General features: G+C 31.7%; 2 protein-coding genes across 3 annotated transcripts in view; both read left to right on the top strand.

The window, feature by feature from the left end:
* The first annotated feature begins 1498 nt into the window (after window positions 1-1498).
* LOC105220872 (cytochrome b-c1 complex subunit 8) overlaps window positions 1499-18869 on the top strand; it is a 135018-nt gene continuing 117647 nt past the window's right edge. The window contains exons 1-3 of one of the 2 annotated variants that reach the window (XM_011197417.3): window positions 1499-1649; window positions 1948-2150; window positions 2218-4479. In XM_011197417.3, coding sequence (XP_011195719.1) covers window positions 1976-2150; window positions 2218-2312 — 270 coding nt within the window. In that variant the 5' untranslated portion in view covers window positions 1499-1649; window positions 1948-1975 and the 3' untranslated portion in view covers window positions 2313-4479. Of the gene's footprint in view, window positions 1650-1930; window positions 2151-2217; window positions 4480-18869 lie in introns of both variants that reach the window. The other variant, XM_029046053.2, reaches the window with a different exon arrangement.
* LOC105220871 (uncharacterized) overlaps window positions 3170-18869 on the top strand; it is a 133347-nt gene continuing 117647 nt past the window's right edge. Inside the window, exon 1 of the mRNA XM_054229001.1 lies at window positions 3170-4479. Coding sequence (XP_054084976.1) covers window positions 3170-3337 — 168 coding nt within the window. The 3' untranslated portion in view covers window positions 3338-4479. The remainder of the gene's footprint in view (window positions 4480-18869) is intronic.

The following is an 18869-nucleotide window of genomic DNA, read 5'->3' as shown; positions in this document are numbered from 1 at the left end:
TAGTAACATGCATTCATTCATATATACCACAAATAATCATATATCAGCCTTTAAAGGCATGGCGTGTCATTCACATCCCTTATCAACACAATTGGCATCATCAGTCTTGGATGAGTCAAATAATTTATCAAGAAGTTATTGGCAAAACAGCGAGACCATTATTAAATTTCAAAGCAAATTAATTTACACTTGGTTAAATATGATTCTTAATTAGTAACTATTATGCAGATAAGTGATAAAATTTGTTTTGTGAAAATCTATCAGCAGACGCATGGATGGTACTTTACCCACATACATATGAATGGACATACATACATACATATATACATTATAAAGAATGATATTGGAATTTTATTACATATTACCCTACACAGCCGCGGCAAATAAACTTTACAAATTGTTAATTAAATGATAAGCAGGCAATATCTGGTTTTTAATTTTAGCATTATTCTCATTAAATAATTAAAAATAATTTTTAATTAAATGAAATATTGTTTTTAGCAAAAGTTATAAAAATAATGCTATTTTTAATAATATTTTCGCTGATTAAATTGTTATTGTTTGAACAATCGAAGTTATTTGCCAAAAAGTTAGTCGAGAAGCGAGCCCTTAGTAAGATAAACATGCTAGCTTTCTCAACTGGCAGAAGAAATCACCGGAATTTATAAAACCACAGTAACACATATATACACATGCATATGTATGTATGTATATTCAAATTGGTACAATGTAATTAACTTTGACTTCCCCGGAAACCACAAGCTAGTTCCTGAAATTAGATTTTTTCTTATATTACCATTACAATCAAGTGAAAAAGAGTAATATTTTATATACTCAGCAAATAACATTATTCCTTGCGTATACATATACATATATATGCATAATACCGTTGGGAATGCACATTCCTAACAGTAAATTTTAACGTGGTGCGACCTTCATAAAATTTTTAACAAATAATTTAATAAACTAAAAAATATGTGATATATGAATGATTTACATACTTATAAATAAGAAAACATACAAAAAATATTCACTTATGACGATTAATTCATTAAATTAAACTTCCAATAATTTCAAGTCACTTCAAATAAATTAGTAAAAAGTTCACTTGTTGATTTCTTTAAGCACTTTTCTGTATATGGCAAGTATAAACTATATAATTATGCACTTGAATACCACCAAAAAAAAAAAACTATTAATAAAATAACACTTATTTAATTTTAACTTTAAATATTTTTGCTAAATGTATTGGATACTGTGAATTAAAAATTATATTTTAATTATTTTTTACTTATACACAGTGTTGCTAATGTTGGCAAAACGCGATTTGACATGTCACTGCTTAAAGGCCATGTTGGAATTGAAACACAAAAGCAATAACATTAAAAAACAACTTTAAATAATAATATTTTCAGTACATAAACAAAAACATTTTAATATAATATTCTTTCTTATTTTAGTAATATAATTCTTTTACAAATAGTTCAAAAATTCTTTATATCTGTACAGGGGGAAAAACTCAACATGAAATGACAACACTGACAATCCCCAAATGTAAAGCGTTTCGTTCCTATGTGTTTTTGTTCATCGTGTAGCAGATTGTCGAGCCATTTGAAGGCACCTAATTTTTGTGTTTTTCTTTGATCGAGGTAAAAAAACATTTGGTGTGCAAATTTTCCAAAAATAATGTTCAATTACAATATAGAGCATAGTGCTATAAATATGCAAATTTTGGCTAAAATCATCGCAAACGCTCATAAGCGGCCGGTGCAGACAGAAACTTTGGGTGCCAAACCAAAAAAATTACATAACCAGCAAATAGAAAAAAGTCTTTGACAAAATGTTCATAATTACATTTTGCATATTTATACAAATAATAGTGCATCTATTAGCATGCTGAAATAGCCGAATACAATAAATTCACCAATAGTTACTTTGTAATTCCAGTGTAGCAGTACATTAGCAGCCAAACAAAATGCGCATCACCTCGTCCCTGCTTGGAGCCCATTTCGGCAACTTGGCCAAGGTGCACGGTATTGTCACCTACAAGCTGTCGCCATTTGAGCAGCGTGCATTTGCTGGAGCGATTAGCAAAGGTCTGCCCAACATTTTCAACCGCATCCGCTCTAATATCTTCATTGTGGCACCACGTAAGTGTGATCCTATATATCAGTATGGAAATACATAATTAAAACTTTTATTTAAATTGTTTTTCAGCCTTCATTGTGGGTTACCTCATCTACGATCTGACGGAACGTGAGCACCATCACTTATCTCGTAAGAATCCAAAGGATTTCGAGAATGAAGAATAGAAATGTATTTTTAAATATGAATAGATTTTCGATCACACAAAACTCGTAAAAGAAAATATAGTTTAATTGTGAATATAATATAATTTTGGTGTAATTTACTGTGGAGTTGAAGGATTGCCATATTTTATAATTCAATAGCGGTTCTGGTTGGAAGGGACATGGCTGTAACGTGATGTGTGAACGTAGACCATTGTGAGAATAGAAATTATGAATATTTTGCTATGAAATAGTTGGTCTTAGGTAAAGTTGGTTTTAGCTTTAGTGGCTTATATTCACTATTTATGATAAATTTTAAATTGAATACCACTTAGGTATATATCTTATTTATATAAAAGATATCATTTGGGAAAAGATGTCCTCTTCTATCAATGTAGAAACATGTATGCATATACAATGCCTTCTATAGTTTGGACTAAATAGAAATTACTTTTCTTTCGTCTTTCTTGAATCTCATAAGTAAAATTTGTGTAAGTATATGAAATTAAAAATAATTTAATTAATTTTTTTTAAATTAAAATAATGAATTTTCCCGAGTATTTAATATTAATGTATCATTCGGTTCACCCTCTCAACCACGTAACGCAAATTCTCGTTACGTCTAATCTGACAACAGCGAATCAGCTGATGTAACTGTCAATTTACATTTTCCAGCTGTATTTGTGTCGTTTAGCAAATTTCTTTGTTTTTCTAAGATATTAATTTTTTTTAATGTAATTTTTGGCGGAATTTCTATTTCAAGTGTAATATATTTATAGTTAACAAAGTTCAACTGTATCCCTAAAACAAGTTTTGGCGTATTAAAGCAACTACAAGGCAATTCCTGAACGTGAACGGATGCAGATAGACAACAGCATAAGATGGAAGATTGTTGCAGTAATGAAATGCGCAGTCAAACCTTTCATAATTTGTTAAAATCAGTATTAGATTCAAAAGTCATCAACATACAAGTGTTCACCGTGGCCGTTGGTATCCTGTTTTTTGTGATTTTACTGAAGAATCGTTTTCGGAGTTTCTGTGGCACTTAACTATACAATAGCGTAGAAGGACTGGAGTACTGTGGTGATGTGTAAAACTGGATATGTAGTAACTTAATAAATTAAGATTCATTATAAAAATCTCACTAGAAAAGTTCTTTTATTTTTCATTGCAGTTGGTAGATATGTATATAGTGATTCGCACATTTGTACAAAAGTGTGTGAGCACTGGACTTCACAATGTCTTTGAGGATTTACAGACTTAGGTGTACAAATTCCAATAGGAATATTATACATATTATACCAAAAATGATATATGTACGTAACTATATATATATCGGTTATGCGCTGCACCATTGTTTTCACCGGTTCGGCGCTTTGCATATAACTAAGATATACAACATACCTTACATTAAAATGTTGCATCCACGATCTGGGCCGTTATAGTTGCAATATTAAGGCTTACTTTGTATAATGGTGTTCCTTATTGGAAATTCTAGTGGTCTAATTGATACCAATGTTGAAAACACATTACAAACCATACTAAATTTATAAATTCCAACTAGTACATGTTATATTCATCTTCATTAGTTTACGCGAACACTTTTTAACACAAATATACTTTTATAAACTATAATAATTCACTACAAAATGAATCACAACTATTATGTTTAAAACTGCGCGAAAACAACTAGACGCCACATCAAATTTAGCGCAAAAAGACACCATATTTAATTTCCAGTACATATACAAGCAGCCATTACTTAATACAGGGCGGCCTAATTTACAATTATTTTCAAATTTCAATTACACCTTGCAGGCTAATTAGGCCTTGTTTCATATGTCACATTCAAATTTGCAACACTTATCTCAGTTGGTGTGGGGTTTTTCAAGTGGCAAGTTGAAGAAGGAAAAAGTCTCTGAAGCTGTGTAGCAGAAAAGTAAAAATACAATTTTTCACATAAATTGCAATCTAATTTATAAATAAAATGTATATTGTAAGCATGAAAGGTTAGTTGTTTATCATAATTTATTGATTGTAATGAAATACGGCTTACTGCACGGAAATAATATATGTATGTGGAATATACGCCATTTTGATATTTCGGACAGCGAAATTCTTCAACTGCAAAATGCTGTATGACGAAATGGAAAGGCGAAAAAGTAAGGTTGGAGTGTTTTATATATTCCAGGTACAATTTTAATGGTTTTAATTTGTATGTTGTATTATTATGCAAATTATTTATATTCATAACATTTTAAGCCCAATAAGAAGTTAACATATCCGGTTCCATCTCATATATAAACGGATATGGTATTGCAGCGATTTTGCTACTTTCATTTGGTGAAAATAACAATTTTAGTGACTGGAGGAAATACAAATAGGATAATAGGAACTTACATTCGTTTCAACCTACATTTTTATATAGCCAAAGACTTTCAACTCGGCAGCATTTCTTGGAGAATAATTTCTGGCGATGTAACAAAAACTGAAACCAAATATTTGAAAGGTGTTATTACTATTTGGTTGATGCTTGGTTCAATGATAAAATAATTTAACTAGATTCTATGTGTATTAAACAAGCGAATTTCAAAGACTTGAGTGTCTTCTAAACAATGAGAATATTTTCTTTTTGGAAGCTGCTTGAAAAGTAAGAAAATTATTGCGATAAGATGAGTGGGTTAAAGTATTTCAAATCAATTTTATTGTTAGTCATTCATACAAACAATATCTTATGTTTAATTATAATTACAACATGTTATGCAACAGGTACCCAAACCAATTATGAATTATAACTTTAATTGAGTACTAAAAGATTTGACCTAATTTTTTTGACCCAATTTGTTTTATGCTTACTCGCATAATTGTTTATCGATATGTATAAAGTGAAGCATAAAGGGTTTATTTCCGTAAATTAAGATGTGCAGTGCAACTTACATAGAAATATGTAACATAACGTATTGATGAACTTATGCTATGCAATATGTTATGTATGTACAAATTGCTGTATATTTAGAAAATTATTGTTCATTCACTCTTGGAGCATATCAGTGACTACTTTATATGTATAAAAGTATGAATAATAAACTGCTCCAAGGGCTCATGCCTGATATTTAAATATTCACGCACATGTACGTATGTATGTGCCTATGTGTAGTGTTGTTAGTAATCAATTAAATTGACCCTTCCTTTTAGTCTTTCCTAACACCACAAATCATTTTACATAGCGGAAAAGCTAGCGCGTACAATTAGTCCATAAAAGTGTGTACATACACATGTACATATGTGAGTGAGTATGTTTATGTGTGTATTCATGCGCATTGATTATGACGATCCAATCAATCGCCCTATCCATTGCGTACCAATGGACAAAATTAGATAAATACACGCGTCGCATTTCCTGGTGCGAATGCGTAAATGGCTTCCTAGTCTGCTGATGGTCTTACCAGCAGACATATGCACACATACATAGATATATGTATATTATATATCAATTGGTCAACGCGCGTTGATTAGAATGCCAACGGCAATTGCTGCTATACATCGATGTATGTTTGAATGTACCATCGCCAGTGTTGGTGTGGCTGAAGTTTTTTGTTTTCGGTCATTCTAAGAAATTCATGGAAATGCAATGCAATGCACTTAGAACGTGACTTAAACGCATACAAGTTCTTCTAAGCAATATGTGGTAATACAATCAAATCAATATGCATTGGAGCGTATTGGGTCGCAAGCGTTTTATTAATTTTATTATTGCCTGCATATTTCTTCTGCTATTACCATTACGAATAAGCAAATATATTTGATAGTGACCGCTTGCGGATATATGCGCCATTTGAACTAAATAAAGTTTATATGAAATGTGATATTTTTGATGTGATTAACGTGGAATTTTTAAAATATTAAGACTTTTATGAATTGAATGGCACCATAAATTCATACAATATATAGGTGTATGTATGTTTGTATTTTTTATATAAATAATTTTTAATTTTTATAGTTTTGGGCGTAATACTCGGGGGACTTTGACTTGTTGTTTGTGTGATTTTCTATAAAAATAGTTTTTATTACAAATACACTTTTCTTTTTATTTTTATATATTTATTTATATACTATTATATATTTTGTAACAAAAACAACGATGTTGTCAATACCTGTACTTTAGAGAGTTAGTATCTTTTTTAAAAGATCCAAATTTAATAATTTAACTAAAACCTTTCTGCGCATTAAATTTTTGTTACTGTTACATTTTCAATCCTTGTTTTTACCGGAAATGTTTGTATGTGCATATATTTGGTTTTATCTTCCATTCCCATTAATGGAGAGTTATTCCAACGTCTAAACAAAATTTGGTTTGCAAAGATTTTGCTTTCATTAGAATTAATCCGCAACGATGCAAATTTGAAGTGAACTAGTTATTTTTTCCGTAAAAAAATTTATGCAGAAATCGAATATCATTTACATTTTACTTTGTCCTACAGAAGAGATTGTTTGGAACAAATAAAATACAACGCAAGAAGCTGTACAGTGTTGGAAGTAATATAAGGAATCGTATTTGGGCATTTCCACCAGAAGGTCCACCACAGACAAAATATTAAACATTATTAGAAGTACAAAGTTTTTGCATATTTTCATATGAAAATATCTAAATTTATTTATATTAAATTAATTTTAAATTAATTCATAATTCATAGTAAATTTTTATACAATTAAAATAAAAAAAACCTTGTTCAAAAATCAGAAAATTTGTGGTTTTGGTAACTACTTAAAATTGGTCCCGTGCGACATCGTAGGTGTGGAATTTAAAAATTGAATTTTTTTTTTTGTTTTATAAAATTGACTTAAGTATGTAAATATATACATTTACATTAATTATTTACATATGAGCAAAAAACCGCACTTTAAATTCCACTAACTAGCTATTTAAATAGATTTTGGTGAAAATTATAGGCTTACAAATCAAAATAAGAGTGCTCATTTTAACAATGTTGTCAGAAGAAAATCGTTTGCCTTTAAAAGTGACAAGTTAACGCACGACAGATTATTTTCTTGATAAATCTCTTAACTAAAATTAAGAAATCCTTTAGTTGCTTTTCTAAAATATCTATATTTTTAATGTAACTGCTCTCAGTTTAAAATCAAATTTATATTGTCAAGCTTGATTGATTTTATAAAATAATTAAAATAGTCTTCATTAGAATATAATTTTTTTGCAAGGAGCCGTCGATGGAGTGGGAGCAGTTATCAAACGAAAAGTCTAGCAGATAACGAAATCCAAAAATGTTTATTCCCGAGGACAACAATTTCTTAAAAAACTGTATTTCACATTCATAATACTATTTTCATTTCATACTATAGAGTTTTTGTTGTGTTTCTCTTTGGATATTAGTTAAAATAAATAAATAAATACATTTACTACTTTTTTAAGCCATTTTATTGGACTTGTTGTTAAATAATTACGTATTATAACAACAAAGTCAACATAAATATATATATGATGGAAAAAAATGTCCCGTGCGAATGTGATTAATAATTAATTAAAAAAAAACTATAAATTATTTTTGGATGAAATTCATACCATCTTTAAAGGCCATCGATGTGCAACATTTTACAATCAAAAACATTTGAATATTGCCTCACAATTCGCTGAAATCGCCTTTTGAATCATTGTCCCCAAAAACGACTTCCATTTTTTGTCCCGTGCGAATGCCTTGGTTTTTTGCAATTATCTTGAAAATGAAAACCGTTCCAAAATCAACCTTAACACTAAATGTAGAGCTAATGAAGAGCTATTAAAAAATCCTACTGTCAAAATTAAAAAACATTTTAGTTCATATTTTATTTTAGTTGAAAGGTGTACGATTGTCCCGTTCGACATGGCGGAAATGCCCATTTGTAAAATCTACATGTTTTCTTTTTTAGCTTAAGTCGACTTTTTAATTTATATTTTTTTTATGTTTCTTAGTTATCAAGAAGTCTACTTCGGACTGAATGAGCATGAGGTTTTATTTTCTAAATATTAAAAAAATTGGAACAATGCTTCTCCATTGCTTCTCACATATATTCCTAAAAAAATGTGAACAACTCCTTACTATTTTTTCTGGAATTTATAAGTATTTTTTCTTTAATCGGAACCGCAGTAATTCCGATGTTTTTAACTAGATTCAAATATCTCTTAAAGTCCTCAAGACACTCTCAGTATTAAAAAATTATAATATTTTTCTTTCTCTCATTGGAAAGGAAGTCTCCCAGGCGTCAATAAGAACACGTAGGTGTCGTCATGGATATTGCAGATAGTTTTTGCTTTTCAATTTTAGTTTTGCCGACAATATTACTACTAATTACTTCCTTTTTAATATCAAAAAAGTCTCAGTAAACTGGTTCTGTAGTTCCCACCTCAAGACGGGTTGGAAAAATTGTACCGTTAGGACAAATTTTGAACTTTCAATAAGTTTTTATATTGAATAGCGAATGTATGTAAGCAAAATATGTTCATGTATGAAATGTGCGAAAAGTTTTGTAAATTTAGCCTCCTTGGCAGATTACTTCTATACACATACATACATAAATATAAATACAGATATTTTTTTAGATCAGCCATTTTTCTCAAAATGATTTAAGTGTTCAGTGCTTTACATACAATATATATATACATTTTTATTTTGGTATACTTTAATTATGCGCAAAGAATTGTGACGGTTTCAAATGTATGTACATGCGATTTGCAATTCGCAATTGAATTTACAAATTGTGTGTTGTATAATGTCATAAATGTGGTACAACTTTCTAAAAAATTTTATTATTTATTTTTTTAATTATTTTATATACCATATATTTTTTTTATGTGAAAAGGTGGTCCAAAAATTAGTAATATTCGCACTTTTCTTATGTAAGTGTTAAGGGGAGTCGGAGTTAAGGAGTACTTATCTGTATATGAGATACTGAGATCAAAATTTGACGATTCTGACATTTTGATGAGGAGTTCAAAGTTCATAGTTGAACCTGGAGATCAATGCTGGTCAACAGCTCAAATTAATTTCCTGTGTTTAATTATTTATTATTAAATATTTTTATTTTAATATTTTGTGTTTAAGCAGAAAAAATATGTTCAAAAGTTATTCCAAAATATAGTAAAACTTTTCTGTGTTAAATCTAGAAGAAATCGACTCCTGATACACATATGTATGTATATATTTGAGTAAATCAAATATTTTAGTAACGTGTTTGCGTAATTCAAGTTCCTAGATCACATGCTAGTATCATGTGAAAATCAACTTTCATAATTTATTTATTTCTATATTATTTTATTGAAGCGTCAATAAGTCAAGTTCAATGGTAAATATAAATACTGACAAATATATGTACTATTTCCCCAGTAATTCAATAAGCGAAAATCAGCATTTTCGAAATTTAATGCTCAGCAAGCATAAATTACGATAAATATTAGTCGGAAATGATGAAACAATTTTGAACGTAAACACAATATACTTTTCTGCAAAATCAGCGAAAGTTTAAAATTTTACGCAATTTGATATTTTTATTTACTTTAAATTTTTGAAATCAATATTTTACATAAATGCGTGAACATTGAGTTGTTTATTATGAGAAATGTTTCTGAAAAATTAAATTATTCTTTATTATTACCATTAATGGACCAGTTACAAACTAAAAACTATAACTACCAAACTGCTTGCGATTACACTAATTGGTGGTAATTACTAGCACTAACTGGCATTTTATGTCGGACAGTAAATAAAAAAATCAAATTGAGTACAGTTAAATGCTGTAATCTTAAATAATTTACAGTAACTGCATACAAACATAAATATCTGTATGTAAATGCATTTATCTATACATTAGGGGTGTGACGTTGACGATGTCTACTAAAATTATAGACTAAATACTAGATTACATATGCATATTGCTGACTTAACTGAAAAATGTGAAAATTCAAAGTCTCTCTTTGACAACGCGTTTCGGATTTTAACAATTTTTTCAATCTTATACCTTTGAGTTTAAAGGACGTCCAGGTAAAAGCCTAAAAATCAGAAATTTTCTTAATTATCATGAAATTTGATAAAAATTATTTTATTGTTTTGAAACTTTAACACACTTTTTTTGAATCTTTATAGAGTACAAAAGTATATATTCCTTTCAAAATGGCGGTACAGGATAAGTTTTTGTTTTCGACCCAAGGTACCAAACTGCTCCAATTCTAACTCATCTACCATTGATTTGAAACGAAATAATTAAAAAAATACTAAATTCAATACAAAATAAGTCAGAATTTAGGGCCATTTCTGACCCCAAAAGTGAATTTTATGAATTCGAAATACGTATTTATCTGAATTTTTAGATTTATCCTTTCGACTGTACTGCCGAGGACCGCCAATCCTTATATATATAAAGAGCTATAAGTAAGCCATAAATAAAGTTATGAAAATAAAATTTGGAACATAAGATCGCATTAGGGAGGGGCATATTTGAATGTAATTTGTTTGGAAAAGTGATTTGTTTTACATAAGAAATGGCAGAAGGAAGCTGCACTGAGATTTTTTTACAAAATGGAAAATGGGCGTGGCGTCACCCACTTATGGGTCAAAAACTATATCTCAAGAACTACTCGATTCAATGAAATTCGGTATATAATATTTTCTTGACACCCTGATGACACTGGTGGAATATGGGCGAAATCGGTTCACAACTACGCCTACTTTCCATATAACTCAATTTTGAATTGAAATTTGAATGAAGAACTCACTGCCTAAGGGTAATTTTTCACCGAAAATATACGTAAATCTCTAAATAAATTGCGAGAGTATAAAATGTTCGGTTGCACCTGAACTTAGCCTTTCCTTACTTGTTAAATTACAGTTTCCAGATTCAGTACAGATTTTTTCTCGACATTACATGCTCAACATACAATATTTTGAGTTTATCGAATAAAAAAATATATATTTTTAAATTTTATTACATGGATTACCCTCCTTAATATGAGCAAAGGGAAGTCATTAAGATGTTATGGGTAGTCAGGTTTTTCAAAAAATATTTTTTTTGTATTTCCGTTAAGTGTAATATCTTAAAAATCTTCTCTGAAAATTTGAAGTTGATCCTCACCTCAATATGCTCGTGTGAAACTTTAAATAATAATAATCCTGGACCTAATAGAAGCTTTTTTCCATAATTTCGATATTTTTTATTAATTTTTTAATTTCGATTTTTTTGTTAATTTTTTAAGAGGCCGCCATTTTAATTTTAAAAAAATCCTTTTATAAAACTAATTTTTCATATCCGATTGATTTTAGATGAATCTCTGAGGACTGCGATTGTCACCGAAAACAGCTATAATATATATTTATTTCAAAATCTCGCAACTTCAAGTCAAAACATTGTGTAATAATGCTATATTATTACTTTTGTAAAATAACACGATTTAATAGCAAAAAAAAACTGAAAATTTTCATTTTTTGTGTTTCGGACTACCCCAAAACCCCTTAAATCTAAATTCAAATGTATTTTTTCAGATATTTAAAAAATTTGTTCAAGCAATAGGTAAAGATTAATATATATAAAAAAAAATAAATTTAAAATTTTGTATGTGACATTGTGACTATGTCCTACCCCTAATTACCCTATCACTTATACATATTTACAAATTGTTGCATCAAATATATTTGTGTATGCAGATAAATTCATGTATAAAACCTGCTCTAAAAATCCAAATATATCCATTATGAATAACGTTAACTTGGCGGCATGATTTTCGTCATTGGAATTATATTAAAAATATTAAAGCTTATAAATATTTAATAAATAATAATACAGGAAGGCAATGTGGGTTAATCAGACTATTGCCACACTATTGCGTCGAGTTTAAGATCTTATTTATCACCTTTTTTTATCAAAATTTAATAAATTAATTTCCATATATTTTGACTAAAATAATCACAAAATCAAAGAAAAATTATATTTTCACAGCGAAAAGTACGGAAAAATTAATGAATATCAATAATAATTGAATTTGAATATTTTCTCATAAAAATAATTTTTTACCATGATTAACGTACAAACAACCCACTGTGCGTGAGTATGAATAGCGCGCCCTATATACATTTTGGGCGTTTATGCATTTCGTGCTGCACATGCGTTATGAAAAATATGCATTTTTATTATCACAAATTTGTATCTTTGCATGGGATACATAATAATAACCGGCAAATACATTGTTATAACTGCCTTGATTCAGTTGCAGCCAACCAAATAATTTGTAATATTAACGCGCGTGCGCGCCTGTCCTTTTAAACACTCCAGCCACTCCAGCCGGTACGAGGCAAGTGCGCCATCAAATTCCCTTAACATATGACTTCGGGCTACTTTACCCTTATCCACTACTACGAAATATGCGTGCGTGCGTCTGTGTGTGTTTTGGTAAAATAACCATGACATTGTGGAACGATGATGGAAGTGGCAGTAAAGGTGCCAGTACCGTTGTTGTAAAAAATAACAGAGTCTCATTACCACAATTTCGGCATTATTGATGCCTTCAAGTATGTTATTAAGTTTAAATTCTTATTACACCCATCGTTTAATCGTTTTTGGTTTTTTTTTCTGTGTTGCCTCTTTGAGTTTAGTTAGTGGGTTTTTATACTCTCGCAACATGTTGCTCGGAGTATAATAGTTTTGTTCACCCTTATATACATATGCTCACGATGACCAAATGTCTTGAATTTTGAATGACGGCCTCGTCCGTCAACCGATGACTTAATTCTCAATTACAGTATTGCGTATATGGACTTAGAGTTCATTGAGTGATTTCCTACAATTCCTAACTTGGCCTCACATGACCCATAAAATGGGAAACAATCTTGACCTCATATAAATCCTCGAAATGTAAGCAAACTACACGTGACCTCCTTAAAAAACTTCGCCTTTCTTGGCCCCACCAAATGTAAACTTACGTGAGGTTCACTCCTCCAAATATAAATAAACCTGACCTAACGTACTCATTCTAAAAGTAAATACTCTTGACTTTCGTAATTCCTCTGCCTATATAAAGAGCCTTGACCACACGAGTTATCGCAAAAATTTTAACAAATCTGACCTCTCGTAAACCCTTAAAAATAAACAAACTTGACATCAAATGACCCCTAGAAATGCAAACAAATTTGAGCTCACGTGAGCCATCAAAAAACAGTGAAACATGACTTACATGACCCCCTCGAAAAAGTAAACAAACTTCGGCTAAAGTTCGTTGACCTCAACCAAGATGTTTACAATTGTGAAACAGTGGACAAATAAGAAGTTGGGAGAAATTTGAATGTTAGTTTGTGAATTCATATTATAATGTATCGCATATTTTAGTAAAATAGAGTAGAAATATTTTCTCGAACATATTTATTACTGAAAGTACATGAAAACAGTCTAGATGTTCTCCTATATAGTACATAATGTTCGGCTGCAGCCGAGTTTAACCCGTCTTTACTTTTGAATAGTATTTTCACTTGTCAGTTACTAATTATTTATGAATTCTCATAACTTGTTTCACCGCCAAATTCCTTTATGGAAATTCTTGTACGGAATTTCTTTATTTATCCATAAAATAAAGTTGTGTTCTGATTTGTATAAGTCCATTATTGTACCCTCTAGGAATAATGAAACTTGCAAAGTTATGATTTGGCTTTGATTTTATGATGGCTGCAAAGAGATGTAATTTGGAAGTCTCTTGAGTATCGTGCTATGAAAATTTATTGAGGCCCTAAGTACTAATGGTACTAATCATGTGGTCGCTGTGATGTGATTTTGTTGAAATATTTCTTAGTAAGGCAGATTTTTCATCGTGTTCCTGTTCTAAATTAGTAACCTATGCGCCTCGCTGGAGTATTGCGGATAGTGAATGGAGCAAAAGGCATCTAATTTTAAAAATAGAGATTTAAGGCAGTAATCTGCTTTAGAAGCCGAAAAAAAGCGTTTTTTTTAGCAATTTTTTTTTGTAAGGAAAGGAAATGATTGCGGTAAACGGAATTTTAAGACGATAGTGTGCTATAAGGCTTAAAAAACAATATTTATTATTAAAAAATATTGAAATTTTTTCAATGTTGTAAGTATTTTTTTGGAGCGCCTGGAGTCTGCACTTGTAAATCGGTGCCGGTGATGGAGGTCGTGCGATGCATCTGAAATAGTTGAACCAAATTTTTTTTTTTTAATTTTTATAAGTTTCTTTTCTTTATGAACTAAAAAAATACCGAAGAAGTTATAAAATTCCAAATTTTTTGGAAGTTTGAATAAAAAAATTCACTTTTTTAAGAAAAAAATTTGACTTTAAGTTGCAAAACAAGTAGTTTAAATAATACTTTTGCCAACTTTTTAAGTTGCAAATAGAAGATAATTTAATACTGAAGTTAGATCACTTTGGTTTTTTCCGATCGGACATATATTCTTTTTGCTATCGCCGGCACCGTTTTCTAACACTTGTGAAAATGAAACCTCGAGAAAACGCGCTTTAAAGGTCTGCCTGAGCATTCGCACGCTCGACGCTCGGCCACTAAAACTGCTCTAGCTTCGAAAATATGTCGAATTGGCCTCTGGAATTTTAAAGACATGTTCTTGGATATTTTTGGAAGAGATTTAAAACAAAACAAAAAAATCGATTTTTTGAAGCCTGTAAAGCAGACTGCCTTAAGTAAAACTGAAGGAGTCATCACAAGGCAATTATCCATCACTGAGTTCTCAACTTCAGAAATTTGGTAAAGGGGGATCGGTATATAATATTACCTTTGCTGATGACCAAACTTCAGTGGGTTGAGACGAGATATCTTGCACGGCTACCAATGTCCCATGTAAAATATTGACAGACCGAGTTGGATCTCACCTGGTTACACAATGAGCCTTAGACAAGCGGGTAAACTCGAAGTGAAATCATAAGATGAACTTGAAGTATTAAGTTTGTTGCACGTTGACGTATCAGCTGTTAGTATAACAAGCTCCTCAAGTACTAAGCATTTAAATTTATTATTTTTTTGTCGTAAAGTCCTGGATTATGACGCAACTTGAACTTACTGAAGTAGTTTTTAGAATGGATTTAATCAATTACGTAGTTTTATTACATGTTATTGTAATATCATGAACACTTTGTGAGATATCTGCTGTCGTAATGGCTTCGACCAGATGTTAGTTCGGGATCAATTCGGTTTGAAGACCCGGCTTTCGTTTTTCAAACTCCAAGCAATTGCTTGATGTTCTTTCTCTAACTTAAAATTTAATGCGAGGTGTGTTCAAAAAATAACGGGAATTTTTAAATTTTCAAATCTCCGAAAGTCCAATTATCAATTTTTTTACTTTATTGATATACATGTCCCAGAAGTACCATAATATGTTCAGTGGTATTTATTGCTTACTTTTTCTGTAGTAGCCGCAGCAGGTTAAACGTGTTTTTATGAGCTTCGCAATTTTCGTTTTTTAAAAGTTCATACTTCGTTGGTTGTTCGTAATTTTTTGGCCAAAAACAATACTCTAACGATGCACCTGCTTTCATACTGGCCATATATGACTACGTGTGACATTTTCCTATTTCCAAAAATAAAGAGAACATTAAAGTTCTCAAACGTCAAACGAGAAATCGCTGAAGGAGCCAAAGGTTATTCCAATAATCGAGTTTCAGAAGTGTTTTGACGATGGGAAGAAGCGCTGGCATAAGTTCATAATATCAAATGAGGACTATTTTGAAGACGACAACATTAATGTTGAAGTTGAGAATGTAGATTTTTTTCAAAAAACGGAAATTCCCGTTATTTTTTTAACACACCTCTTAAATTTAATATAATCCTTTATAATTAATTAAATATATTTCTTTTATAATTTAGCCTTTCTTTAAGTGTCACAAGCTTGTCTAAAAGTTTGCCTATTGTTTCGAAGGTTTTCAGGTATAGTGATCCCGCCTGATTAATATAGTGTTCTGTTATGTTCCAGCTGATAAAATGTTGGCATTAATAATCTAATAATAATCATTTGAAATCTCAAATATTTTTATATAAACAGCAGAAGTTAATAACCTATTTGCTTACTCATTCGTTTCTCCCAAAAAAAAAGCTTGGTCAAAGAACTCTAAAAGTTGCAAAAAACCATATAAAATAAAAGAAGCGTGGAGGCAGGCTTGAGAGGACGATAACTGCATATGCTCATATATCAATTGCATACAAGTTTGCCTGTGTGTAGATATGTATGCAAGTCTGTATAAAGGCCTATATCCCATGGCAGCTAGGCAATAACACCATCAACGTCGCCGGTGATGGATATTTCATGCTGCAACACTCGCGTGCAACGCTTCCGATTACAGCAAACACACAAGGGACAAGCGATGGACAAGCCACACGATGGACACGACAGACAAACGAGAAAACTCATATGTTCATTTCTGTGTGTGTGTGTGTTTGTTGCTGGTGTGGCGTCACCGTTGCAACGTTTGTTGTGATGCGAATGAACGTCAATGTCCTCTGGCCCTTTTAATATATGTTCCACTGCGGGATATAAAAACTTATATCCGCCTGCACCGCCTACAGTTGCAATGTGCGTGTGTGTGTGTGTTTGTGTTGTCAAGCCATAATTCTTTGATGTGCTTCTGTCACCACACCACCATCCTGTTGCCGACTTCTATACGCTTTGCCGCACCGCAACAGTGCATCGTCCACCACCATCCACACATCAACGACATACACACCTACCTACATGCATTAATGGTCCGTGGAGTATCTTGATCGTACGCACGCCCTCACCCCTGCCGCAAAGCGCGTAGTGTTGTGCAAGCTGTCCCAACACTAACGGTTTAAGGGTCAATAACACTTTTTAGTGGCGAAACATTTGTTAACGAGCCGGCAAACAAACGTACGCATAAACGCATTTACACAACAATGACAACAAAAACAGCAACAGCAACAACAACAACAACAATAGAAATAATGAAATTCTCACATTTTATGCAGCGACCCTGCACGGCCAGTGGCGTGGGTGCGGGTCGGTTGCAGCATTTTTTGTCGTTTCACACAATTCGCATTCGTTTCTTGGTTTCGGAATTTTTTGTTGTTGTTTTTGTTTTTGTTTTTGAAATTCATTAGCTGTAGTTGGTGGCCTGCCTTTTGGCGTTTTTTCTTAATGCCCTGTGCAATGTTTGCAGATTTCTGATTGCTTTCTTAATTTCTTGTAACGCTCGCGCATGTTGTTGTTGTTGTTGTTGTTTTTGTTATTTTTGTTTTTCTTTCCATTCCCTACGCTGCGCTATCCATTTCAGTATTTGCGGTATTTTTTCGAAACTCATTTTTAATAAAGATACTGTATCGTCGTCGTGCGGGTTTAAACGCTTAATGATGTACGCCTTACTCTGGTGTCTTCACTAAGTCCTCAGTCCCAGCAATTCGTGAATTATGACGCATTTGGGTTGTGCAAATGTCTCTTTGGCATTTGCAGTTGTGACTTCTGTCCACTTTTTATTGCATTTTCTGCTTCTTCTTCTTCTTCTTCAACGTCGAATCAGGTAAGTTTCTGTTGGCCGTGTCTTTAGTGCCTTTGAGTTGTTCATTTTGTTTTGACGCACAATTACAAAACGAATGAGAGACAAGACCGTAATTTATCAGCAGTCAGGCGGACCAGGAGTGTGCCCATTTTACACGCATTTTTGTAATGCAGGTGGGGAACGCAAAAGGAAAAAAAGAATTAACAAATATAGCAGATCTCATGCATTTCGCTCAGGTTACTTTCCACGTTGCAAAAATTTGGGACAGTTCTGAAATTAAAAATGAATTATGTATCAGTATATATCTCCATATATGGGCGCGTGTTTACAGCCAGCCAGCAAGTAGGGTTTTTAGTTCCAAATACCCTTTTATGCATAACTTTACATTGAACAGGCACAAAGCTTCCTTGTAAATTCAAATTAAAGCATTATAAATTGTCTGATTACACGCTTATTAGCCCTTATCGTATTATCAATTAGTTTTATGAGATTTTATTTATTCGAGAAAATTGCTATACAATTGATAAGTTAATGCGTGTTCGAAGGCGTACAGGCAAATTGTTGCACGCATGTTAATATTTCAGTTTCATGGTTCGATCAGCTTAATAAGTTAAGAATCTTAACCTCATTTTTAGTATACACGAGCATTGTAGGAGTGGTCAATGTAAGAATACTTTCATATTTTTAAGATCCCACAGCATACCCTACATTTGATCACTTTAAAGTGCGTTGACTGTTGAAGACAAACTGAGTTTTGATTGTAGCACACTGACTCAGTGTAAGGACTTTTAGGAGGACCGAAGTTTATATGTATTAAACCAGTGATATAAATTTATTTCGTACTGTAGTCTCGTTATATTGGCTTATCAATCGTTGCACCAACGCCTTTGTCGTGTGATTTCTTCAATACAATTTCAGACCTAATAATACAAGAAGCATAGCTTTCGAAATCCAGCGCAGAAGTGATTACTCTTGACTGAGTAGGCAATTGAAAAGTAAAGTTCTCTCGACGAACCAAAATCAAACTCTACAAGTCTCTTGTTATTCCCATCCTGCTTTACTGTGCAGATGCGATGACG

This window comes from Zeugodacus cucurbitae, chromosome 4 (genome assembly GCF_028554725.1).
Source record: "Zeugodacus cucurbitae isolate PBARC_wt_2022May chromosome 4, idZeuCucr1.2, whole genome shotgun sequence".
Lineage (NCBI taxonomy): Eukaryota > Metazoa > Arthropoda > Insecta > Diptera > Tephritidae > Zeugodacus > Zeugodacus cucurbitae.
Note: the sequence above shows the minus strand (reverse complement) of the source record. Positions and strands in the feature narration are given on the sequence as shown.